Raw genomic sequence first — 27,528 nt, forward strand, 5'->3', positions numbered from 1 at the left:
ATTGTTAATTTGGACTGTGTGGGTGCTATACCCAGAATAGTGTTCTGAGTGTGTTCATTTTTAAACCATGTGTTAGACTCCTTGGGTGTCTGAGTGACAGAAGGAGGGACATCAATGATTTTCTAATAATAATAACAAGGAAGTAGATGTGGTGTGTGTGTGTGTGTGTGTGTGAGAGAGAGAGAGAGAGAGAGAGAGAGAGAGAGAGAGAGAGAGAGAGAGAGAATGAGAAAATCCCCAAAGGGACTATGCTTTTGTACTTGGAGCAGCTGAATAAAAGGGGGCATTTTTGGCTGGTGAAGCCTGTCAGGCAAGGATGAGAGAATCAGCACCTAATTAAATTCCCTCTCTTAGGGCTCCTCCAGACTGTCACTATTTTGCGGCGCATACCAGAAATTTAGCTTTGTGCAACTGAAGTGGGTTGAAGTGTGCTGTCACCCAGGTGTAGCAAAGTCCCTTTTAAAAAGGGATGAATCTGACTTTTTGCAGTTTGGAAAGTGACAAGGAAAAGCACTGAAAAGGGTGGGATGAATGAATAACATGAAGATGTATCAACACCCTGTAAACAAATCGGGATGAATGCTGGACAAATTCACCCTATAAACAAGAGTGCTTAATAAGGACCGAATAGAATCTTACCTCAGCAGCAGCTTTGTGCAAGCAACCCTGAACAGGAGCAGCCTCTCTTTGCACCTGGTTCCCCATAGCCTTTCTTGTCTAGCCTATCCTATCCAAAGGCAATCTCTCACCTGTGGGGTGGCTCCTGGTAGGTGTAGATGCTGGCATGGCGCTTCACTGTTTTCGACCTCTTGCAGGACTTTGCTGAAGAAGCACCTCCAGACGACATCTCAGGAGTTTCTGGATGCTTCAAAACTCAGGGTGTTGAAAGGCAGCAGCAACAATCAGATCTTGAGAACATGGGGGGAAAGCGTTGGGTACCACCAGGTATCTCAAAGCAGAACCAGAAGCTGATGGATCTTGAAGCGGACTCCCTTATTTCCCCTCTTGGTGGCATCTGGCACTCCTGAGTCTGGGAAAGACCAGAAAGCTGGAAACACAGACATAATCTTAAAGGTACAGTGCACCAGAGCTTGTAGCACAGTAGCAGCGATGCTTGGTCTCCTCCTTCACATTGAAGAGAGCAGCTGTGGCGCTCTTGGTCTGTTGCAGCAAAGGAAAAAGACGACATGTCTCATAGCACACATTCATCAAGGCATAGCTTTCCCACGGAAAAGCCTACTGCATTAGGCGCGCAAAAACCATCATCAAACGATGCAGCCTGCTCCGGACGCTAGAAATAAATAAAACCCTGAGTCAAAAATGATTGTGGCCGCCATTTTAAAAGGGTAATTTTGCAGAGTTTGCATTTCAAGTGTGTAACACTGGTGCTTCCTAAAGCTGTGCCCTGGGGGAACCTCATGTGTGGGCAGGTGAGGAGCCTGTCAGAGGTGGGCTCTGTTCACCCTCCTTTTGGGCTCTGCATATGCCCCCCTGGCTCACCCATCCATACCCCAGCTTCCCAGTCCACCAGGGGGCAAAACACTTGCCCTGCCCTGGGCACCGGCAACCCACGCTACACTGCTGTTCCACAGTATGCCACATTTCACAAACACACACACAAACCTCTTTCCATCCAACGAAGGCATTATCACAGCTCAGAGACACATTTCAACCAGGCAAAAGCACTTGAGAGTTCAGGGCGGGGCCAGTAAGGCGTCCTGGGGAGAGGCCTGAGGGCCAGATAAACATGCCTGGAGGGCCACATTCATTTCTTATTGAGTCCTCTGGTTGAGATTTTGCAAGGATGTGAGGCTTCAGCTGTCTATATTAGGCACCCATAGCCTCTGCACACTTTATACGTCTCCTCTCTCAAGAGGGAACATTAAGTTCTCTCCACTAGATTTGTAGCTGAGGGCAGCTGGCTTTTCTTCACACTCCCAGCTAATCTACTGTGTCATTGTTAGCTGGAAAATGTCCTCTTTAAATGGCCATAGTTAAACCCTGTATGCATTCAGGCAACCAAAATGCAATGGCTGAACTATTCTTCTCTTACCCAACCTGTTTTGTCGCTCTTTTGTAGCCATACTAAGTTTTTAAGTGATATTCTCTCTCATGATTAAGAAGCATCAAATGCTTTTAAAAGTGTTGTTTTAAAAGCAGTGCAGCTTTGGAAAATTCATCCCACCATCTTGATTCAAAATGGTGTTCAAATGCATCCAAACAAATGAGAACTTGCTCCTTGATCCCAGGAAACCATTGTGCAAAAATATATGGTGCCCAAACCTATAGCAAACAAGTTTCATGAACACACTCTCACACACACACATTCCTGTGCTGGACATGTTTTGTCCTTATTGTTAGAAAAAGTGTACTGTAATGATAATAAATTAAGCAAGACCATTTCCTCATTCATTTTTCTTTCTCTCTCTCTCTGCCACCTCCCCCGAGTCACAATTCTACAAAATTGCCTGGCTGGCATAATTGCCAATCAGGCCACAGATTAAATTCAAGCACAAATAAGCAGCCAAACGTCACAGATATATCAACTCCAAAATACCCTCCTCCAATCTTTCAGCTGCAAGGCTTATCTCAAGTTCCCAGATGGAATGGGTTAAGATACCTGTGTGGAACATCACAGAAGCCCATGAAATTCTGTTTTGCTCATAAACTGGAGTCAAGCTGCCGGATCGCCCCTTTTCATGCCGGTGCTAGATAAACCTCTCATCTAATGATTTAATGACAATAAAATTGTCATTGGCTGATTGACCAGTCTAGTCTCCAGCATCAGTTAATAGTCTTGAGCACCTACTTAGAGATGGGTGAAGCTGGCTATTTTTGACCTGTGCCAATTTAACATGTTTTCACTCATAATTCCATCCCATTCCCTGTCCGCATTAGTCTGCAAATTAAATGCATATTTAAATTTGTAAATTTTTAATGAGTATTTTGACACATAATCGTATTTAAATACAGCTTTCATCTAAAAAATAATCTTTAAATTAATTAATGGGAAACCAATTATTTTGTCATAGCCAACAGAAATATCTAGAACAGGGGTGAGGGACCTGTGGCCCTCCAGATGTTACTGGACTCCATCAGCCACAGTCAGAATGGCCAATGGTCAGGGGTAATGGGAGGTGCAGTCCTGTGTCAGCACTCCATTCTTTAGTCTAGAACAGGGTTTCCCAGGGTCTCCAGCTGTTTTTGGGAATACAGTTCCCATCATCCCTGACCACTGGTCCAACTAGCTAGGGATGATGGGAGTTGTAGTCCAACAACAGCTGGAGACCCACGTTTGAGAAACACTGGTTGAGGACCTCATCACCAAGCCCAAGTTCCTGTGTGTGGATTTAAGAGTATGTGAACAGCATCAGAAATGGATAACATTGAACAAGAACAGCAAACGTTGAGTTCAGAAGCTTTTACTTAAAAGGAATACCTTTCTGCAATAAATAATAATTTCCTCAAACTGTTCCTTTGAAGCATCCTGCAATGCTCACTGCCATAACAGCTTAAGTGGGGACCATTTTCCAAGACTACTTAGACATGATATAGTTCCCTGCAGATACAACATATCCATCAGCTCCATTAGCAGGGCCTCTTGGAGCTGCCCAAGTCTACTGGACCAGATTCCAAGCTCCCCGCCTGCTTCAGATTCTGAACTAACTTTGCTGGCTGCCCCTATGCAGTGGCGTAGCGTGGGTTGTCAGCAAGGCAAGTAATTTGCGCCCCCTAACCTGTGGATTTTAGCAGGGGGCAGAGAGCTGCGAGTACGAGCGCACCACCCCAGATGTTGCACCCGGTGCAGCTGCCCCCCCCCCGCACCCCCACGCTACGCCACTGCCCCTATGAGACTAAAGAACTCAGACGAGCATCAGATAATATACAACCTTCCATGTGCGACTCCAGTCAGACTGTCTTTCTCAGGCCCTTTTGAACGTAGGCTGGATGTCACAAATATATTCAGCCCACCAGGGACTTTTCTGAAAGCGTCTTAATTGGATTATTTGGCACTGAACCTGAATCGCTGGAAACCAGGAACAGGATGCAGCTGAAATGCAGAAGGTAGAAATTCGGAGGCAATTGGCAGAGATACAGGAAAGGGGGTGGCTGACACCAGTGGTCCAGCAGAGCTCCTGCCAGTATGATGAGTGGGCACTGGAATAAGCAGGGTTGGAAGAAGGGAGCAGTGATCCTGGAGAACCTGTAACAGCCAGGAGACAAGAGGTGGAGGCAGGAGAAGCTGCTGGATTGGAGAGTGAAGCACAGGTGCAGGAACAGGGAGAAAGAGGTCAGGCTGGTGGAGAGTTAAGGGCTTCGTTGGCGTAGTCAAAGTCCAGTCCTGGGTCACTAGCCTGGAAACAGTTCACAAGGAGCGGGGCGAGATCCGAAGCCGGAATCCGGGCGGGGACAGGAACACTGGAGGGTCAGGTCTGGGTCCGGGTAGGAACAGGTACTCAACAACGACGTTGCTCCCACAACCTGGGACCGGGCTGACTGGCCTTTATCTTCTCTGAGGCCAGGGGCGGTCCCGGCCCCCAGGAGACCCGCCTCTCCTGGCCTTAAGGCGAGCACTCCTCCTGGGAGAAACCAGTTCCCTTCGCCTCTCTGCCCTGAGCCTCTGCAGTTCAGGAGAGGCTGGACCCAGGGGGAGACTCACCTGTAGGCACTGAGTCCTCAACCACCTCCGGAGCCAGAGTGGATTCACCTGGTGCCTGCTCCTGAGGATCCAGCACAGGTGCAGGCACTTCAGAATCAAGGCCCTGCCCCAGTTCAGCCGGCCCTGGAGGCGGGGACTCTTGTGCAGGCTGGGATTCCTCCGGTTCAGCCTCTGAATCGGATTCCCAGGCCATCACAGAGAGGAACAGAAACAGGTTACACACAGGCAGGGTTGTCCTAAGCATATGCGGCACCGGGGTGCAAAGATCCACCCGGCGGGGGCTCCCCCCAGGTTGCCCAGTCCCAGGCATGCAGGAGGTTGGAGCTGGCTGGCCGCCTCAGCGTCTTGCTGGCTCGGTCGCTCCTGAACTCATGGCACAGAGCCGCCCACAGCAGAAGAGCCTGTCGCGGTGCTCCGACTGATGGGCGGGCTCTTCCCCAGACTCAACTCTCGGGCTCCGAACTCTCAGCCTGGCACCCCTGAGAGCCCAGTGCCCAGGTGCCCCGCACCCCTAGCACCTATGGGTAAGATGGCCCTGCACACAGGCGTAGTCTTTGCCTGCTTGCGCACAGCTCAAATAAAGGAGATACATAAGCTGCAGTTGGGGCTGGGGCCCCTCTGTTGTGGTAATCGCCTCATTGAGTGCACACCTAGGGGTAGCTGAGAGACGCAGGACTGATGGTCATGCTTTCCCCTAATGTGCAAGTCTACTTTTGGCAATAATGATTTAATTCCTCGCTCTGGGCATTCCTATTATTTTTTAAATGAAATTTCTACCCCACCTTTCCTCCCAATCTCATTTTGCTGCATTCACTAGGGGATATCCAACACTGGGCATAATAATTAGTTCATAAACTGCTGAATTCAGTGGTAAAAAAGGTAAAGGACCCCTGGCCGGTTACGTCCAGTCAAAGGCAAATATGGGGTTGCAGTGCTCATTTTGCTTTTCAGGCCGAGGGAGCTGGCGTTTGCCCACAGACAGCTTTCCAGGTCGTGGCCAGCATGACCACACCGCTTCTGGCCCAACGGGACACCGTGACAGAAACCAGAGTGCATGGAAACACTGTTTACCTTCCCACCACAGTGGTACCTATTTATCTACTTGCACTGGTGTGCTTTCAAACCGCTAGGTTGGCAGGAGCTGGGACAGAGCAACAGGAGCTCACTCTGTCATGGGATTCGAACTGCCAACTTTCCGATCGGCAAGCCCATAAGGGACAGTGGTTTAGATCACAGAACCACCCACATCTCTTCCTATCACATAGAAGCAACCCAGGCATCAAAGAGAAAGCAATGATGTGGGAACAGAGGTGTATTTTGCTGGAACACAGCACCACCTAAGTCCCACACCTAGGAGTAGCTAAGAGATGCAGGACTGATGGGCATGCATTTCCATAATATGTAAGTCTACTTTTGACAATAACAAGTTAATTTCTTGCTCTGGACATTCCTTGCCTGACAGCGCTGTGACACTCATTCTTTTATTAATCAAATGTCTATCCCACCTTTCTTCTCAGTCTCATTTTGCTGCATTCACTGGGAAATAGCCAACATTGGCCATAATAATTAGTTCATAAACTATTGAATTCAGTGGGTCTTTTCTTGGTAGGACTGATGTTGAATACCATTCGTTCTCTCTTCTCTTTTTTTACTGCTGCCTGTGGCGGTTAGTGAGGCCACGGGTCCAACTTTACAGAGGACAACCCTCTGTTTGAAGGGTGGTTTGGTAAAAGTGTGTGGTTTAGACACCAAGAATCAGAAGAGTGACTGCAGAGGCCTTGAAGTTCCCCATCAGCAGTTAGCAGTACTTGGACCACAGACAGAACAGGCCCATAGGCTCCCTGGTCACAGTCTTTCCCACTATAGAGAGACGGATTGTGCTTCTGTTGAAAGCAGGGGGAGGGAACTTTTGGCTGTATAGACATGGCTGAACTACAACTCCCACCAGCGCCAGCAAGCAAAGCCAATGGCCAGGTGTGACGGGAGTTATAGTTCAGCCAAATATCTGTGCGATATCGAGCAAGCTAGTGATTAAGCCTCTGGTAATAAACATTACAAAATGAATACTATTGATCCATTTTGCTTCCAAGATAAAACACTGAGATACATAAAAAGCGGCGACAGGCAATCGCTGGGGTTTTCGGAAGCAATGAAATACAGTAATATCTCCAGGATATAAAATTGCTCTGTGACTCGGGCACATTTTGTGTTGGACGACCTTGAAATTTCCTGAGTCATGACCACTTTCCGCCTTCAGTTTCTAATGCCTGCCCTAAATCTCACACACTGTCATGCTGCTCCATGCTTCATGCACTTCGTATTTCCCTGCCGTGGAAGGATCTCCACATAAATTATAAAGGAAATGGAGCAGAGATGTAATCACAGCACCCAGTGCTGCCATGGCAGAGAGAAAGCGCCAGACAAAAGGGAGCAAGCAAAGGGGCAGGGTTTAAATCAATGTCACTCCACTTGGTACAACATATGGGACGCGGGTGGCGCTGTGGGTTAAACCACAGAGCCTAGGACTTGCCGATAAGAAGGTCGGCGGTTCGAATCCCCATGACGGGGTGAGCTCCCGTTGCTCAGTCCCTGCTCCTGCCCACCTAGCAATTCAAAAGCACATCAAAGTGCAAGTAGATAAATAGGTACTGCTCCAGCGGGAAGGTAAATGGCGTTTCCATGCACTGCTCTGGTTTGCCAGAAGCGGCTTAGTCATGCTGGCCACATGACCCGGAAGCTGTACGCCGGCTCCCTCGGCCAATAAAGCGAGATGAGCACTGCAACCCCAGAGTCGGTCACGACTGGACCTAATGGTCAGGGGTCCCTTTACATTTACTTAGTGCAACAGATACAAATGGTGAAACCTGCCCCGCTGCTTCCAAAGCAGTCCTAGATTATATCATCAGACAATCATGTGACCTCAATACTTGGAAGGCAAAGGCTGCTTCTGACCATCAGGGGAAACGAAATCCTGATGGGAGACCTCAAATTTATGCTGCTTTTGTTATTTCCTTTGAAAAACAAATTTTGATTGACATAGGGTGGTATTCTACAACCTGCTGGGCTGCCCTTAAAACACTGCAGAGGTGGGTGGGTGGTTGCCGATGTTAGGATATTTCCATTCCACCTTAAAAGGGGGACAGGCTGTTGTGAGTCACAGCCTACGTATTTCCTGTTCACAGGATGTTGCTGTTTTGTATATAGCTTTTGTTCTCTCTGTGTGCCTGAAGCAGGCAGTCATGTTTTTTTCTTTGTTCTGACCAACGCTGAATAAAGTTGTAAATAATGCTCTCCTGAGTGGATCTTTCGTTGTGTGAACTCTGCAAAGGGCCTGCACTAGTCTTGGAATGAGGACAGCTATTTCTGAGGCTTTTGTCGCTAATTGACTGATACTGTGTTTCTACGGGAGATCAATGGATCGTCCGGAGACAGCATGGGGGCATGATGGCCTTTGTCTCCCTGGCAGTATCCCAACAACACATATCTTCCTCCAGTTCTGCTTCACAATGCAGAATCCCAATGCAGGATCACAGGCTCATGGGGTATAACAGATACTTGAGCATGGCATAGTCAGCAGACACGGGTGGCTAGGGACATAGTTAGGGACACGGGTGGCACTGTGGTCTAAACCACTGAGCCTCTTGGGCTTGCTGATTGGAAGGTTGGTGGTTTGAATCCCCACGATGGAATGAGCTCTCATTGTTCGGTCCCTGCTCCTGCCAATCTAGCAGTTTGAAAGCACGCCAGTGCAAGTAGATAAATAGGTACTACTGTGGCAGGAAGGTAAATGGCGTTTCCATACGCTCTGGTTTCCATCGCGGTGTTCTATTGAGCCATAAGCAGTTTAGTCCTGCTGGCCACTGGACCCAGAAAGCTGTGGACAAATGCAGATTTCCTTGACCTGAAAGCGAGATGAGCGCCGCAATACCATATTCGCCTTTGACTGGACTTAAAGTCCAGAGGTCCTTTACCTTTTACCTTACTTGGCTTTGCACTTCTACATGTGCAAAGGATCTCGGGACTGTAGTAGATGACAAGCTGAACATGAATCAGCCCTGCTCAAGGGCAGAGGACAAAGTTAGGAAAAAAAGGTTTTCAGTGCTTATGCTTAACTGTCCAGGGGTCCTTTACCTTTACCTTTGCCTTAGTCAGCACAGGTCAGCCAGGCCAGGCACTGGTTTCTTTTCAGGTTGTGCAAATCTTTTGATTTTGCTCAGATATCAAGCCAAAGTCTTCCAGTATCAAATATTCAGCACCTCTACCACTTTGTCTGGAGAGCAGCTTTGGGGCTGGGAGGCCGAGAGGCTAATCTGATTTCCAGCATAATCATATTTGGTATCTGTAACATGATCTAATGTGAAGCTGCCATATCAATAAGACAAGCAGCATTCACCTCTCAGAAAAAGCAGCAGGCCCAGCGGAACAGACACAACAGCTGGTATCCAGGAAACCTCGAAGATACGCCGCGGCTGCTGCATTTCCAAAGGGGACTGAAATTGACATCATTTTATTACAGAACAGAAGATCTGGAAATCTGCCCTGTCTATGCCATCCCTGGGGAGCTGCGCCACTGGCATGGGAAGATGCCATATCATCTACTTGTGCATTTCACTGCATTTCAAGAATCAGGGGAGGGAAACGGATCAGGTTCAGCTTTAAAGGTGAATAGACCTAATTTGCAGGGACGCAGGTGGCGCTGTGGTTAAACCACAGAGCCTAGGACTTGCCGATCAGAAGGTCGGCAGTTCGAATCCCCGTCACGGGGTGAGCTCCTGTTGCTCGGTCCCTGCTCCTGCCAACCTAGCAGTTCGAAAGCACGTCAAAATGCAAGTAGATAAATAGGTACAGCTCCGGCAGGAAGGTAAATGGCGTTTCCGCGCGCTGCTCTGGTTCGCCAGAAGTGGCTTAGTCATGCTGGCCACATGACCCAGAAGCTGTATGCCGGCTCCCTCGGCCAGTAAAGCGAGATGAGTGCCGCAACCCCAGAGTCAGTTACAACTGGACCTAATGGTCAGGGGTCCCTTTACCTTTACCTTTAGACCTAATTTGCACTTTCAGAACATGAACCGAAATGCGGGGCTGTGCACAGCCCCCCACTGATTTCCCCCATTGCCCTGATCCAGGAGCCCCTAATCAGAGTGATGTTGCCTTGAGTCAACCCACGGACCACCTGCCTCACCCCAGATCTATTCCCAACGTGATTTGGGGGTCGGGCTTTAACATATGGTTGGGAAGGGGAGGAGCAGGAGGAGACACTATATCTCCTACTACTGCAATGCGCTCTACTTGGGGCTACCTTTGAAGGTGACCTGGAAACTACAACTAATCCAGAATGCGGCAGCTAGACTGGTGACTGGGAGTGGCCGCCAAGACCATATAACACCAGTCCTGAAAGACCTGCATTGGCTCCCAGTATGTTTCTGAGCACATTTCAAAGTGTTGGTGCTGACCTTTAAAGCCCTAAACGGCCTCAGCCCAGTATCCCCAAAGGAGCGTCTCCACCCCCATCGTTCAGCCCAGACACTGAAGTCCAATGCCAAGCACCTTCTTGCGGTTCCCTCACTGCGAAGAGTGAAGTTGCAGGGAACCTTCTCAATAGTGGTGCCTGCCCTTTGGAATGCCGCCTCACCAGATGTCAAATAAATAAACAACTATCTGACTTTTAGAAGACATCTGAAGGCAGCCCTGTTTAGGGAAGCTTTTAATATTTGATGAATTGTTGTATTTTAATATTTTGCTGGAAGCTGCCCATAGTGGCTGAGGAAACCCAGCCAGATGGGCGGGGTACAAATAATGATAATAATAATAATAATAATAATAATAATAATAATAATAATAATTAGCAACAGGATTCGATCCTGCATAGTGCTGCTTTAGAGCCTGGAAAGAAGGAGAGGTCTGGTAGGAAAGGATGTAGGGGTTGCCCTACAGTCTCTTGTGAAGATGCAGTTGTGGTGCATTTTGTTGTTGTGCCTCCTGACAGCCCCAGGTCAATCTGGGACCACCCAAACTGACCTGAAGTGATCTGGGGCCTGCCCAACCCAACCCAGCCCAACCCAACTGATGTCCTCCCAATATGCCCAATATGAACCGAATCTGGTGCACATCTCTACCCAAACACACCTATGGTTTGAAATTCACATTCCTCTGAGTATTTCAACACAGCTATATTCTAACAAAGTAACATGTACAAAAATGCATTGTATTGCAGGAAATTGGTTTGCAAAAGTGTTCATTGGGCAAAATTGCAGACCAAAATATGTATATTGAGAGAAATGTGTATTAAAATGCTGATGAATTTTCATGAGCAGAGTACTTTTTTAAAACATTGCACACTATTGTGGAAATGTGGAGAAATTGAACTCAAGAGTGGAAAAAAATGGGAAATGGAAACTGACAGATTTTGCCCATCCCTAGGTTTGGGACTCAAAAATGTGGAAGCAGCAACCACATCACAAACGTAGCATCAAATCAAGTTTTGCTGCAGGAAAAGAAACAAAGAGTCTTATGGCATCTTAAAGATGATCTATTTTAAATACCCTGCTGCAGAAGTTAAAAGAGAACAAGGAATTCCTGCAAATTGCATGAATTACCTAGGAAGCTGCCTTAGACCAAGATCAGATTGTTGACCAAGGATTCTGGAATGGGGACCAATGTCCCTGCTAGGGTTGACTGAATATGTAATTTTCTCCTATCCTGATGAAGTCCAAAATGCCTGGAGAACGCCAGGCTGCCAAAGGCTGAATTTGGTTACCATTTTTATTTTTTCAAGTTAACAGCCAAGACATTTCAGGACATTCCAGCTTTATAGGTACCACTCACCAGATGGCAGCAGAGACTGCAAGATAGCATAATGGGTCAAACTGTTAACTTTATCACTAGACATGAAAAAAAATCATACTTTTAAAAAAAAATTAAATTCATGGGGAAACCCCCCCAAGGCTTCCTCCTTTGTTCATATTGAGGCTACGCTACACCCTGCACAGCAGATCTGTGACTAGATCCCCCAGTGATATAATAATAATAATAATAACAACAACAACAATAATAATAATTTTATTATTTATACCCCGCTCATCTGGCTGGGTCTCCCCAGCCACACTGGGTGGCTCCCAACAGAACATAAAAATCACGATAAAACATCAAATATTATTACTTTTACATTAAAGCAACCGCACATGACAAGCCACCCTTGCTGAAATTCCTTCTCCTGTGCAACTATTAACTACAGAGCAGGAGCCCTGTCCTCCAACCATGCCTGGGGAAGTGGGTTTTTTGTTTGAAGTCAAGAAAACCAGACTAGCCATTTTAACGTTTATTTCTTTAGAGCACTCATATGCTGCTCTTCAGCCAAAAGTGCTCCTTGGGTGGTTAACAATCAAACAAGACAGTCGCTGTCTGCAGTTCTTACAATCTAAAAGTCGTGGCACAAAAGGAAAAGGGAACAGGGAGGGAGGAGGAAAAAATGAAATAACAATACAGGCACCAGTTCTTAAAGTTAAAGAATAACGGAAGGGAATGACCAGCAGGAATGGAAACACTTCAGCGGCAGAAGGGACTCTTCCCATCTCTCTCACTGAAGCAGGCTAGAATGGCAGCTACCAAACAACAAGTGAGGTAGAGGAGGCCTGGCAGGAGTGGCGGAGGAAGCCGCTCGGGCGCCTGGGGCGAGCTGCCCATAGGGGTGGGGCGAGCTACCCATAGGGGTAAGGTGTACTGCAGGGCCTCCAAAGTCTGCCTGCCTCCTCTCACTCAGTTGCCCTACAGCTGGGGGGGGGGAGGCAGCGGGCGGACCATGTCACTCCTAGGCCCCGCGGTGAGTGCCACCCGGCATTTTGTCACCCCTCTCAGTGGTGACACCCAGGGCAGCCCGCATCCCCCCACCTCCCTTCCTCCGCCCCTGCCTGACAGAGGAAATCCTTCAGCAGAGCTGATTGAATGAGCCCTGCTTCCTATCTCAAGCGATTCTTGCAGCCAGCCTGGGTGGGATGTTAGTATCCAGAATGCCTATGTAAAGGGTTAATTGCAAGAGCTGTAGAACTCTGTGATGCCGTATGCTCTGTGGCCGTTATGGCCATTATTTCCGTTATGGCAGTTAACTGAACAGTCTGAACAGTCAGAGCAACAAGTATGTCATGTTGTGCTGTCTGTCTCAGAGCTAGTTTGTCCGTAACAGTTTAATCTATGGCTGGATCTACACTGACATGAAAAAACGCTATAATATATATATATATATATATATATAGAGAGAGAGAGAGAGAGAGAGAGAGAGAGAGCTCTCAACACAATTTACCATGGGCAATGGATTGCTGCTCTACAGCGCCCTCTGGTGTCACATTTTATAACACATTTTTAACGTTATAATTGACCAGTGTAGCTGAGTCCTATTTAAGACAGACAGTGGTAACTCTGGATGCGAACAGGATCCGTTCCGTAGCCCCATTCGCATCCTGAAGAGAACGCAACCTGCGTCTGCACATCTGCGCGTGCACAGGTTGTGACTCACCGCTTCTGCACATGCGCGTGACATCATTTTGAGCATCTGTGCATACGCGAGTGGCAAAACCTGGAAGTAACGGATTCCGTTACTTCTGGGTCGCCGCGGAGCGTGACCTGAAAACGCTCAAACTGAAGCATATTTAACCGGAGGCATGACTGTATTAGCAACTTAAGAATCACTTACCTGCATTGTCTCTTCAATCTGCAACCGTAAGTACACTAAGTAAAAGTTAATGTGTTCTTTAAACTTCAAAAGAGAGTGTCTTGTGTAGTTTTTCTAGGAGGGAAAAGAAAACTTATTAAAGAGTTAAGTGACCCAGGGCTGTCTTCCGCATACTCTGTAAATGGGCACTAGGGTCCACTTCCCACAGCCTGCCCCTTCCCTTCAACCACTGTCATCCATCTTTACCTTTACCTTAAGCCGCTCTGAGAGCCTTTTTGACTGAAGGTGTACAAATGCTCTAGATCAGGCTTCCCCAAATTCGGCCCTCTAGATGTTTCGGGATGACAACTCCCATCATCCCTAGCTAACAGGACCAGTGGTCAGGGATGATGGGAATTGTAGTCCCAAAATATCTGGCGGGTCGAGTTTGGGGATGCCTGTTCTAGATAAATAAATAACACTCCTTCTGCTGCATGGATCGACTTTGTTGGCATAAGTTACCTCTTTAGCAGCTCGCCGCTACCAGCTTTCCAGTTATGCTCAAGGCGTGCCTCTGATTTCCCCGGCATTCATTTGCTCAGCGCACGGTGCATAATGAATGGCCTCGGGTTTGTCGGAGGCGCCAAGAGCTCGCCCTCTTCATCAAGAGCAAGGCTACTGATTTGGAAAATTGTCCTTTGCAAACAAGCTCGCTACAAAAGTTCCTTTCGGCTTTATTGCTTATGTATATATTCATGCTTCACGGAGAGCCCCAGCGTTTAGTCTTCGTCACATGCTGCAGTTTAGAGCAGGAAATTTGCCCAGGAGGGAAGAGGATTTGGGTTTATTCTGTTTCAGACACTTGGCTCTTGGGAACTGAGAAGGCAAGTCGCTGATAAGCACAGATTGTTCCTGCCTTTGCAAATGCTGATAATTAGGCTCTGCACATAGGGCTGGCCTCGCCATTAGGCAAACTGAGGTAATTGGCTCAGGCGGTGGGATCCCACTGGGTTCCTGAGGTGGCAGATGCCACCACTGTACCTGCCTGAGGCCACGCTTTCCCACCCACTGGTGCCACTGCAGGAGAAACAAGGAGAGGTGGTGGCAGCAGCAGTGGAAGGTTCCAGTGAGATCTCACAAGCCCTGGCAGAGCTCTGTGCAAGCTTTCACCACTGCTGCTGCTTCTCCAGTGGCAGGGGGTCCTATTAATTCCTTCCTAAAACACGAAGGTGACTTTGTGAATTTAAGAGGAGTTTCTCGTTGTGTTTCTGTTTTATTTTCTCCATAAAATAATGTACAATTGAAAGAAGCAAACTTAAGCCAGCGGTAGCATATGAGGGATTTGGCTCACGCTGATTTTTGCCAGCCAAAGCAAATGCTCCAGACGTGACATTTGCAAAGTGAAGTCAGATGCCAAACTGGGGAAGATGATGTGCCCAGCTAGCATCAGCATGTATACAGCTACCATCACAGACTGGTTTCCAGTGCACAGGCTCAGATTTCTGAATGATGTCAAGAGAGGGTTCCTGCCCCCCCCCATGCCACTGGGGGTGGATCTAGACACAGGAAGAAAACACTATAAATAAGACAGAAATTAAATCATTATAACAAATGGGGGGAAAGCACTATAAAAAATCGCATGGAATTTTTTTTGCTCTCCAGCGCCATCTGGTGTTCCATGTTTATAATGCATTCAAAACATTGTTTTTTGACTAATGTAGCTGAGTCCTGGGTGCAGCCGGAATCAAAAGCGGGCAGCACAATTAATGTAAATGTTACCTTTGCACAGTAGGTGAGTTTCCACACACCTTCACACACATCTTGCTAGCCTTTATCCAGGGATGCAAGATGCATTGCCAGAGTTTGAGGATATATTCCAGCCAGGCAAAAAACATTCAGTATGCAAAGCGGGACCATTGGGTGATGTGGCTTGGAGAGAGAGGGTGTGGCCTGGGGGGTGCTCCAAGGGCCAGAATGAGAGTCCTGGAGGGGCCGCATGTGCCCCTAAGGCCTGAGGTTCTCCACCCTTGCCTTCAAACAATTGAGATTAAATATGAAATTGCCCCATGAACGGTGCACACGTGACTTTCTAAACGAAAATGCCACTTTTAAGATTGAGGGTGGGGGAAGGGACAAAACAACAACAACCAAAGAAGCAAATAGCAATACTAGTGTTGAATATTTGCTTGGAGTTGTTTTGGCTTGTGTCGTGAGCTGGTAAACCGCATTTCTTTGGAAAGAAACAGCACATATTAAAAGGCCCCACTGACTTCAATGCGCTTTGATCGCGCAATCTGAAAGCAAAGAGCGCTTGAGCACATTGCCTACTGGAGACCGCCGATGCAGATGGACGCGAGGAACAAAGAAAGCTGTGTGGGCCTTGCAGATTGTATTTAGAATTCAGATGTACAATAAGGGAGGGAGAAATTGGCACAGGACCTCTGTAAGTTAACACAGAGGGTGCCAAGGGTGGCCTGCAAGAGACACACAGCTGACAGGGTTCATTTCAGGATATTGAAGCCTGCCCATCTGTGCTGGATTTAAACTGCCGGAATACTTTTATTTAGTGAAATGCTACATTTGGGTGCAGCGACAACAATAATGATTGAACAGATCCTTTCAGTCTGATTGATGTGTCAATACTATATGTCATCTACGTATACCCTGAGCTGTTTCCTCGGCAAAAGTACAACTACTTACAGAGCGGAAATCTCAGCCAAATGTAATTCGGCAGAGACAAGGGCAAAGTTCTGCGTTTAGACACACACACAAAAAGAAATGAGATGGTAGATATTCGGCACTGTGGTGTAAACTACTGAGCCTCTTGGGCTTGCCGATCGAAAGGTTGGCAGTTCAAATCCCCATGACGGGGTGAGCTCCCGTTGCTCTGTCCCAGCTCCTGCCAACCTAGCAGTTTGAAAGCACACCAGTGCAAGTAGGTAAATAGGTACCACTCCGGTGGGAAGGTAAACGGCGTTTCTGTGCTCTCTGGCACTTGTCACAGTGTCCCGTTGTGCCAGAAGCAGTTTAGTCATGCTGGCCACACGACCTGGAAAGCTGTCTGTGGACAAATGCCAGCTCCCTTGGCCTGAAAGCAAGATGAGTGCCGCAATACCATATTCGCCTTTGACTGGACTTTGTGCTGGTCCCGGGGGTAAGATACCGTGGGTGTAAGCAGAGTCCACACGAAGAGAAGCGAGGTCCGAGGCGGAGAACCGGGCGGGGAACAGGAACGCTGGAACAGGAACACCGGATGAACAGGAACAGGAGGCCAAGCAGGGAACAGGAGCACCGGATGGTCAGGAACAGGAGGCCGAGCAGGGATCAGGAACACAGGAAGGTCCGAAGCCAACAACGACATTGCTCCCGCAACCTGGGGCCGGGCTGACTGGGCTTTTATCCTCTTCTAAGGCCGGGGGCGGTCCCGGCCCCCAGGAGCCCCGCCTCCTCTGGCCTTAAGGCGAGCACTCCTCCTGGGGGCAACCAGCTCCCTTCGCCTCTCTGCCCTAAGCCTCTGCAGATCAGGAGAGGCCGAAGGGTTACTGGGCCCTGGAGGAGGCTCACCTGTAGCCACTGAGTCGTCAAGCCCCTCTGGGGCCAGAAGGGTTTCACCTGGGGCCAGCTCCTGGTGCTCTGCCACAGGTGCAGGCTCTTCAGCATCTAGGCCTTGCCCCAGTTCAGCCGGCCCTGGAGGCGGGGACTCCTGTGCAGGCTGGGATTCCTCTGGTTCATCCTCTGAATCGGAATCCCAGGTCATCACAGACTTAAAATGCAGAGGTCCTTTACCTTTTACCTTACTTGGCTTTGCACTACTACATGTGCAAAGGATCTCGGGACTGTAGTAGATGATAAGCTGAGCATGAATCAGCCCTGCTCAAGGGCAGAGGACAAAGTTAGGAAAAAATGGTTTTCAGTGCTTATGCTCACAGTGTTAAATAAATAAACCAGAAAATAACACCTGCAACTGTAAGTATTTTATTTTTCCTTCTTTTAATAATTTCAATGTGGGGGAGAGGAGTGACGAGAAATTTTCTGCACCAGGTACCACCTGGCCTTGCTATGCCACTGGTCCGACGCCCAGGAATGCAGGAATAACGCACCCTCCCCATACAGGGATCGAACCTGCAACCTTGGCGTTATCAGCACCATTCTCTAACCAACTGAGCTATCCACTATGTGGCTCTGAAAGAATGATTATTGTTCACTAAGCACAAAACAAAATTATAGGCTTTCAAGAATGTGCTAATAGATACAAATGACAAGTGTTCAATCAACCAAATGATGCAGATGCACATATTGATCAGGCTAACAAATGAGACCATTATAGGATGCAGAAGCCGGCCTGCTGGGCCAGGAAACTGCTTGAAGTTTTGACCTTTTCCCAAAGGAATCTTCTTTCCTTTGGTAACAGAGACCCAAAGCAGGACTGGCCTGTCCATAAGGTAGGGTGAGGCAGTCGCCTTGGGCAGTAGAAGCCCAAGAGGCGGTGTCTCCATTGGTGCCCTGTCCTGCCCATCCTGCCACCGGCAGTGGTGCCAGCTTCTGGCAAGATCTTGTGATCTTTCTGGGTGCCACAGCACAACCCAGCTAAGGGAGGTAGTGGCAATGGGGAGGTGGGGCAGTGGCATGGCATGGTGACCTGTTTCTGTTTTGTCTTAGGGTAGAGACAAACCGCCCCTAACCTGAAGCTTAACACATATCCTTCAAGTTATAGTATACTATAGACTATTGGGGATCGGTCTGCCCACCTCTGCTCCCTTCTCCCAATTAACCTCCATCTCCAACATCAGCACCATGATACTAGCAGGAGTCCCCCAGCGTGACATCATCAGAGTGCCACCTCTAGATCTCAGCTTTCAGCCCATACATTTCATGGTGTAAGATGCTTCTGACTTGGCAACCCTAGCTGCAGCTGAAATCATAGATTACAGTGGTTCCCAACATTTTTGGCGTGGTGACTCACAATTCCGAATTCACTTGGTATGGTGACCTGTTGATATATTAGCACAGGAATGCTAGACCTCGGGTCTTCAGCAGTCATTGTCTTTGTGCATTTTAACTGCAAGTTAACCAATTCTACAAGCGTTACTTGGGATATCCAAGCCAAAATTAACTTACCACTTATGAGCACCTTGTTGGGTCCTTCATTGAATCTTTTGCCAGCCCCCAAAGAGAGGTTCTAATGAATCAAAATGCAAGACCTGATCCTTTCAGTGTTTGCTTACAAGTGTCAACACAGTATTGCAATATTTTGCAGTATTGCAAAAGCAAAGTTATACAGTGGTGCCTCAGGTTAAGTACTTAATTCGTTCCGGAGGTCCGTTCTTAACCTGAAACTGTTCTTAACCTGAAGCACCACTTTAGCTAATGGGGCCTCCCGCTACCACCGCGCTGCCGGAGCACGATTTCTGTTCTCATCCTGAAGCAAAGTTCTTAACCCGAGCTACTATTTCTGGGTTAGCGGAGTCTGTAACTTGAAGGGTATGTAACCTGAAGTGTATGTAACCCGAGGTACCACTGTAAAGGTTTTGATCACATGCCAGCTAAAGATTAATTATCTGGGGTTTACTCACAAAGCCCACAACCCATAGGCTTTTTGACCCACATATGGAGCACAACCCACTGCTTGGGAAATGCTGGTCTATGATGTCAGAGAGGGCAATGCTATTTTTCCTGGGGGAAAAGGTGCCAAAACTCACTATGAATGCCTCCCTTGTTCTCTTATAATGGCAATGGCGCCCACCTGAGTTCTGGTGAGTTCCGGCTGGAAAAATCCCTGGGTGTAGGGCGGGTGAATATGACTCTGCCAAAACAGTCTCCTGTGTCAAATGGAGGGGGCTGAATTAGACCCATGGGCCAGAGTTTCCCCACGGTGGCTTAACCCCAGGTTGACACTTCAAAACTGAGTTGTCATAGTCAACTTCCTGAGTGAGCAAGGAGCTGGGAATCAGGGAGAAGGCCTGAAATACCTTATTGCTGGCACAGCATCCTGACCAAAACAGGAAGTCCTTTGTAACTCTTCCTGTCCAGGATTGCCCAATGGCCAGCCTGGCTGGGCGGGGCCTGTTCTGAGCCTGTGAACTTTTCACTGCCCAGATGTTTGGCCAGCTGTATGGGGGAGAGAGAGAGAGAGAGAGAGAGAGAGAGAGAGAGAGAAGTTGGCTGTAGGGCAAGAGCACTCTCTCTGGAATTTGCCCCAGGTGTTGGTGTTTAATGGCAAAATGGGGTGAATCAGCAAGTCTGTTTTATATTGGTACTTTTGGCTATATGCTGTGCTAATGCATATTTACACAAAATCCTCCTGCCCAGCAAACATATGATTGATGATAGTATCCATATGGACTTCTGCTTAGAGTTATGGGAGGAATGTAAACCAAGAAAAACAAATAGCCTCAGTCGTAATTAATACCGTAGGACTGCTGCATGTCCCCCACCCCACCCCCGAACCCCTCCTTCGCCTTAGCCCAACTGCTGAGTGCTTTCTTGGAAAGGGACAAAAAGTGATTGCTCTGGGAGTACAAACCTAAATCCAGAGCAAAGAATGAAAACCTGCTCTTCTCTGCTTTGATGGGCAGGTAGCAATTAGGTCCAGCAATAAGTACTTCAGCAATGAGTGCTTTTGATCCCTACACACACGCACACACACACACACACACACACACACAACTTTTTCATTGTTGTAAGGTAGGTCAGTTGAGCTGGTTCCAAGTTATTTTATTTGTTTGTTTATTTAGGGTTAACATAAGAGCATAAAAAGAGCCCTGCTCGACCAGGCTAAAGGACCATCTTGTTCTTGCAGTGGCCAACCAGGTGCTTGTTTGATGCCCCACAGTGGGACTTGAGGGCACAGCACCCTTGTGATTCCCAGCAGCTGGCATTCAGAGACATATTGCTTCTGACAGTGTAGATAACACAAAGCCACCATAGCTACAGAGGCTGTTGCACTAGCAAATGGGTTTTAATGTGGCACAGCAGACAAATCTAATGGAACAGCTGCGCTAGTGGCAACTCAGGCAACACACTGCAAAATCTACCGCACAACAGGGTTACTGCCAACCTGCTTATGCATTCTCCAGTACAACAATGCTCTCCTGGTGCCAAACATTTTCACCCGCAGAGCAAATATACCACTAAGTGACTTTAACTGAGCCCTATCCTGGATACAACCCAATGACTGAAAGCGTTGAGTATCATATTGTAAGGACTGGCTGAACTGTTATATCCCTGCCTGATCACTGATGTCTTGTGGGAGATGCTGTTGGTGGCCCACCACAGCATAAATGCAGGGTTCATATCCTCTAGGGCATGGGTAGGCAACCTAAGGCCCGGGGGCCGGATGCGGCCCAATAGACTTCTAAATCCGGCCCGCGGACGGTCTGGGAATCAACGTGTTTTTACATGAGTAGAATGTGTCCTTTTATTTAAAATGCATCTCTGGGTTATTTGTAGGGCCTGCCTGGTGTTTTTACATGAGTTGAATATGTATTTTTATTTAAAATGCATCTCTGGGTTATTTGTGGGGCATAGGAATTCGTTCACCCCCCTCCAAATATAGTCTTGCCCACCACATGTTCTGAGGGACGGTGGACCAGCCCATGGCTGAAAAAGGTTGCTGACCCTTGCTCTAGGAGCTGTACATTCAGTACTGTGGGTCCAGTTCTATGGAACTTCTTCCTGGTTGAGATCAGCCAGGTCTGCCCCCTGTTGAATGTCTGGCACTTGGTGAAGGCTTTCTTATTTCCGTGTTTCCAGTGGTATGGCTAATTTCAACCAATTTTATCTGTATGGTGTCTCTTCGTAACCTCAGTGTACATGGCTTAGAAACTACGGTGTTACATGTTAAATTAGGGATAGGCAAATCTATCCGTTTTGGTTTCTCATTTATCTAATCTTAAATTCCATTTTCCACATTGCCACATCGGTTTCCAATTTTAAAAAACCATCAGCATTTTAGTGCAAAATTCTCCTAATGCAATTTTGCCTAGCAGATACAATTTTGCAAAGCATTTTTTCACCAATATATGCATTTATGTACATTTTATGTATGTGTGTCAACACTCTCTCTCTCACACACACATTTTTGTACACATTACTTGGCTGGAGAACTGCATTGCAAAATTCAGAGATGTGTGAATTTTGAAGGATGCCTGCGTTTCAGTTTGCATATGGTTTTGCAAAGTGCGAATTAGGTATATCCGCCTTTAAATGCAAACTGAATTGAACTTCTCTCTCATCCCTAGTGGTACATACATTGTGAAACAATAAATGAATAGATAAGTGTAGCATAAGTAGAACAATAGTGAGATGCAACACCAAGTTCTTACGAATAGTTGACTCTTGTCTCTCCTTTCTTAATGGTTTGTGATTCATCCTGTGGCAGTGTGAGGGGGAAATGGGATCTGCTCCCAGTGGCACGTGTGTGTTCTTTGCCCGAGGAAAGTTGTATCCAGCTTCATTAACATGTACAAGGAGCTGCCAGCCTTTCATCCTGGTCTCAGGCATCATGAATGAATTTAATCTCATCTCTCACATGTTTCTCTGCAATACAGCCCGAAGCCCTTCTGGAGCCCTTCATTGTCTGCTGCAGGATGTTGATTAACCTCAATGATTCTGTTTCTCTTAACCTTGCCACCACAATAGGCTCTCTGTCTCTTCACATTGCCTCTTCCGGAAGCTGAGTACTGCTCTCGACAAATCCCTGCCAACCATTTCTGCAGTGCAGGAAACAAACCTCGTGATGGCAGCAGTGAGCTGAAAAGAGGTGCCCAGGACACTCAAGTGATATCTCTCTCTCTCTCTCTCTCTCTCTCTCTCTCTCTAATTTGCGGTTTAAATGTGGTGAGAAATCTCACAGTACGGTGGCGAATCTTCTGTGCTCATCTGCCCATCTGTCCCCCAGCAAATCCAATCTAAAAATTAGCAAAGAATTTTGCCATTCAAGATGGTCCACTTTCAGTTGCACAACTCTTGGTTCTGCAAGACTTGGGACTGTTTGGAACACAACCATGAAAAGTGTACTGGGAGTGCATGGACTCCTGCTTTAAAAAAAACAACCACTTTGTCCGTCCACATCTAATCTTGCCCCTTTCTAAAATTTATATATTGGTGTGGGTTTTTCTTGTTGTAAATCTACCAAAGGATAAAATAAAACAAAACTGGAATTAAGGGGTTTTCTTAGGACAGTGGAGGGTGTTTGTACCTTGGTTCTCAAAAGCAATCCGTTCTGAAAGTTCATTCAATTCCTGAAACCGTTTGAAAACCAAGGTGTGCCTTCCAATTGGCTGCAGGAACTTCCTGCACTCAATTGGAACCCGCATCGGATGTTTGGCTTCTGAAAAACATTCAAAAACTGCAACACTTACTTCCAGGTTTTCAGCGTTCGGGAGCCAATTTGTTCGCCAACTAAGCCGTTCGAGAACGAAGGCTCCACTGTATTCTGTTGGTGTAGTGTGAGTGGAAATGCTTTGCTAGGGGTCAGGGAATAGAGTCAGTTGGAGGGCAGACTGAGAATTGTCCCTATTTTCATCTGAGGAATGTTGGAGGGTATGCACTCAGTTCTGGGGGCCACCAGCCAGTTGCAGGTGTGCCTGAGGCATAACTCAAGGCAACAACTTCCAACCATCAGTGGGTGGCTTACACCACACACACCTGAACAATCCGCTTTGCACTGCGTTATGTGTCCCTCATTCAAATTCCCACCACTGCTGCAGGTGGCTTTAAAGTAACCACTCCCTCTCAACCCACAGCAGATGTAATTACTACATGTGTCACATTTCTAGTGCGTAGAACATAAAGCAGGAAGAGGAAAGAAAACCTTCGTTTAAACACAAAAACCCTCCCTATTAAACACAAGTGGTCTGCCAACCATAATAAGCTCGCGGGCGCCACCCCAAGAGCAGCACTTGAGAAAATATACTGGCGAGGTGTGCCGTGCCAATTAAATCTCCCTGGCAGGCTAGGCAAACTTCCTAAAAATAACCCCTGTTAATTCATCAGGAGAGATTATCTTGCTAAAATTTGCTCACACCTTGTTCTAACACATTTGCACCCGCGAAATCCAAAGTAGTGATGTTGCAGGGAGAAACCAAGGACACTTCCTTATGTCATAGGAAAATCTTTGGTGACTGGTTTCATGCTGAATAATAATAGCAATATACAATAATTAAACACTATTGATCCTCCCTCTCTGTAGTCTCCTCTACTATCAAAATGAGGTAGGCCTCTCTCTGTTCTCAAGGTGTTTCCTATTTTTCTGTAAAACTATCTATTACCACTAGCAGTGACAGCAAGGATATGGGGTGGGTTGGGGGGGCATGTTTCCCTTACAAATTATGTTACTTTGCTTCGGGGGGTGTCAGTTTCCCCCAGACAATTTTCTGATGCCCTAGAGCAGGCTTCCTCAAACTCGGCCCTCCAGATGTTTTGAGACTACAATTCCCATCATCCCTGACTACTGGTCCTGCTAGCCAGGGGTCATGGGAGTTGTAGGCCAAAAACACCTGGAGGGCCGAGTTTGAGGAAGCCTGCCCTAGAGAGTGATCTCATTTAGCACATTTATTTGACTTGTATTTAGCTAACAAAGCTAAAAACTTTGAAACTGCCAAGGTTGTGTAATATTGTATTTGCAGTTGCCATCAATTCATTGTTACGAATGAATTTATGAAATGGAAGGTTTTTTCCATGGGAAAATAAGGCATTGGAAAGTTTCCCAGAAAGTTTTCTGCACCACATCACTGAGTGATAGTACACAGCACACCCAAACACACGAGAGAGAGAGAGAGAGAGAGAGAGAGAGAGAGAGAGAGAGAGAGAGAGAGAGAGAGAGAAAGAGAGATGAGTTGTAGTACCTTGAAAACGAAACCATGGGCCAAAGCCCAGCTATCTATAAAATACCACATGAATCTGTGCTTTGACTATAATAGACTTACTCTTCTGGAATTCTGCTACCAACAGATATAGCAGTTCTTTCCCCCTACAACATTAACACAACAGTGATAACTGAGAATGGGGAAAATACCCACAAATGCATTCCAACATATAGTCACAGAAGTAAAGTATGTATAGAAAGCAATGGTAGCCTCAGATATTAGGGGTCCTTGGGCAAGATGTCCTTCAGAGGACCCCCTTCCTCATCACCCTGGCCCATTTGCCGGCCTTCTTTGGGCATCCTGTTTGTGTGGAGAGGTGGTGGGAGGGAGGATCTGCCAATTTCAGTTTCTCATTTTTCAAATATTAAGTTTGGTTCTCCACATTTCCACATCAGTTCACTATTCTTGTAAAAGCCATCATGAATATTCACCAGCATTTTAGTGTGAATTTCTCCCATATGCATGATTGTATACCATTTTGTCCAATAAGCATATTTTTGGGAGGTAATTTACTCTAAAAGAATGCATCTGTTTCTTTTAAAACTCATATATATATTTTTTATGCACAGTTTACCTCATCATATGCCTTTTTTGTACAAATTATTCGGCTGGGGAACTGCGCTGCAAAATTCAGAGGAGTGTGAATGTCAAAAGGATGGCTGTGTTTCCTTTCTCATATTATTTCAGAAAAGTGCATATTAGGTAGGTTCACCTTTAAATGTGAACTGAATTGAATTTATTGCCCCCATTCCTCCTTGCATGGAAAACCAGCGAAGGAATGGGGGGGAGGCAAATTCAAGCATGCTAAGCTCTGCCCTGTCACCGCTTACATCACCTTCCATGAGTGGAAGGGCAAAGCTCTGGTGCAGGGAGCTTACTCTACCTGGAAGCCATGGTAGTCAGAGTGTAATTCTCAGCTTTTCCACTCACCCCGCCCCCCAAGTTTGTTCTTTGCTTCAATTTGTTTTTAAACTGAACATTACATTTTCCTTCCAGTAGCACCTTAAAGACCAACTAAGTCAGTTCTTGGTATGAGCTTTCGTGTGCATGCACACTTCTTCAGATACGAAAGCTCATACCAAGAACTGACTTAGTTGGTCTTTAAGGTGCTACTGGAAGGAAATTTTTTTTGTTTTGACTATGGCAGACCAACACGGCTACCTATCTGTAATTAAATTTTCCATCGTCCTAATTAGCTGCTGGTGTAAAGATGGGGGGGGATGAAGGATTTTAAAAGATGCTGATGTTTATTATTATTTGCTTAGTGGACCTATTTACAGGTGGATTAATTTGCCTGGTGGTTTCTAAAAGAGAAGCTGTAACCAAATTATACAAGTTTCATCTCATGATATAAATTAACAATCTTTATTACGATCCAGAGACCCAACAAATCGTTACAAAGCAATACACAATTCATACAGCCTACCTCCAGGTTAAACTAGCATTTTGTTCAGAATATAGGAATCATTGGTTCTTGCAACCACTGATAAAAACTTTGCCACTGCTAATGTTCTAGCATTTGTCCAGTCTTCCAATAGGAACCTGACATAGTGAGCCTCTGATTTTCCCAGGAAAGGTACCAGCAAGGGTAGTATCAGTTCAGCCCTGGCTTGCTCATATTTTGCACAGTGCAACAAAATATGTTCTATGGAATCGATGTCTTGAGCACACGAGCAAAGTCTGTCCTGGTAGGCTGTACAGTTGAGCCATTTTGACATGGCCTCTTATAGGGACAAAGCAATTAACTTTCCTTTCACTTTTCTTTCTGTTACTGATAGTTGGAAGTTAGCCTCAGATAAGCCTCAGAAGATACCCAACTCCAATAAAGTTCTTGTTGATAATTGGCCCCAGCAGAAGCATTATTATCCTTACACAATAAGGATGTGAGCTACCAAGCCCAATTCAAAGTTTTGCTGTTAGAATACAGAACCCTAAACCAAGGATTGAGAACCTCAGGCACAGGGCCCGATTTAGCTTTGATGAGGCCCTAAGCTACTGAAGGTTTTGGGGCCGTTTATATGTCCAGCTGTCCTTTGTCAACAACAAATTGTCGCTGTTTTCTGTGTTGAATATATCCTATATGGTAATTATGGACCTAATAGGTTCATACACAACACAAAACATTGTTGCTGTATGTAGTTTTTATTTTACAGTGGTGCCCCGCAAGACGAATGCCTCGCAAGACGGAAAACTCGCTAGATGAAAGGGTTTTCCATTTTTTGAGCTGCTTCGCAAGACAAATTTCCCTATGGGCTTGCTTCGCAAGACAAAAACGTCTTGCAAGTTTGTTTCCTTTTTCTTAACACCATTAATACAGTTGCGACTTGACTTTGAGGAGCAACTCATAGAACGCAGGTTTTTAAAGACTTTGGTGATTTTTGAAGCTTTTCCAAAACTTCTTTTGCAGCCATTTGGTAAGTTAAGCTTTTAAAACTTTTTTGGGGGGGGTTGGATTTTGGGTTGGGGTGTTTGGAATTCAAGGACTTGGTGTTGGGGAGGGGTTTGCAAGAATCTGGAAGCTTGTGTTTTTTTTCTGCATTTTTATGATTTTCTGTGACCATTGGGCCACTCTGCTGTTGTTTTTTTTAAAATCTGGGTTTGAATTTTGAAATGCTCTTTACAGTATGTGTGACTTTAAAGAGCACTTAATAAACTCTTGTTGTACCAAATTTGGCTTTGTTTGGACTTTTTTTTACCATAGGAACTGATTAATTGATTTTCAATGCATTCCTATGGGATTTCGTGCTTCGCAAGATGAAAAATTCGCTAGACGAAAAAATTCGTGGGACGAATTAATTTCGTCTTGCGAGGCACCACTGTATTTGTTTTTTATCTTATATTTTGGAAATGTACATCCAGGTTTTTTCCCTTTAATTTTTTTTGGGGGCCCCAAAAAAGTGGGGCCCTAAGCTATAGCTTCTTTAGCTTATACATAAATCCAGCACTGCTCAGGCCTGACAGGCAAATGTGGCCCTCTAAGACTCTCTGTCTGGCCCTTGGAAACTCTCTCTAAGCCACACCTGCTTGCCAGCCACACCTGCTCTTGCCTCAGGCCAAACTCCTCACCATCCCTGCTTTGCACCCTCCTTGAGTGTTTTTGCCTGACTGGAACGTGCCCTTGAACTCCGATAATACTTCCTGCTTGCCTAGTTTCTACACTAGGCTATTGTACAAGGCAAAATTCATAGTCAGGGCTCTGCTTCTTTTGCCACTGGTTTCACCCACCACTGGCATGTCAGCCTGCGTGGCATGATGCCAGAGGTCTGGGTCTCTTAAGCCAAAAACAGATTTCCCACTTCTGGCCTAAATCAGTATTTCTCAAACTATCTGATGTGGTGGACAGGCAAGTCCAACTACCC

General features: G+C 46.5%; 1 protein-coding gene and 1 long non-coding RNA gene across 6 annotated transcripts in view; both read right to left on the reverse strand.

The window, feature by feature from the left end:
• TMC3 (transmembrane channel like 3) overlaps positions 1-13,511 on the reverse strand; it is a 49,815-nt gene extending 36,304 nt beyond the window's left edge. The window contains exons 1-3 of one of the 5 annotated variants that reach the window (XM_081888429.1): positions 13,344-13,511; positions 3,440-3,559; positions 750-1,291 (exon numbers count right to left, since the gene is read on the reverse strand). In XM_081888429.1, the coding sequence (XP_081744555.1) occupies positions 750-847 (98 nt within the window). In that variant the 5' untranslated portion in view covers positions 848-1,291; positions 3,440-3,559; positions 13,344-13,511. Of the gene's footprint in view, positions 1-749; positions 1,292-3,439; positions 3,560-3,890; positions 4,314-9,053; positions 9,280-13,343 lie in introns of those variants that run through there. The other 4 variants (XM_081888432.1, XM_081888430.1, XM_081888433.1 and 1 more) reach the window with 4 other exon arrangements.
• The window catches only part of LOC309356988, a 62,817-nt gene extending 36,304 nt beyond the window's left edge, over positions 1-26,513 (reverse strand). Inside the window, exon 1 of the long non-coding RNA XR_014162995.1 lies at positions 26,321-26,513. This is a non-coding gene — a long non-coding RNA (uncharacterized lncRNA). The remainder of the gene's footprint in view (positions 1-26,320) is intronic.
• Between the last annotated feature and the right edge of the window lie 1,015 nt (positions 26,514-27,528).

This window comes from Podarcis melisellensis, assembly GCF_964234715.1.
Source record: "Podarcis melisellensis genome assembly, chromosome: 14".
In the NCBI taxonomy this organism is placed as follows: domain Eukaryota; kingdom Metazoa; phylum Chordata; class Lepidosauria; order Squamata; family Lacertidae; genus Podarcis; species Podarcis melisellensis.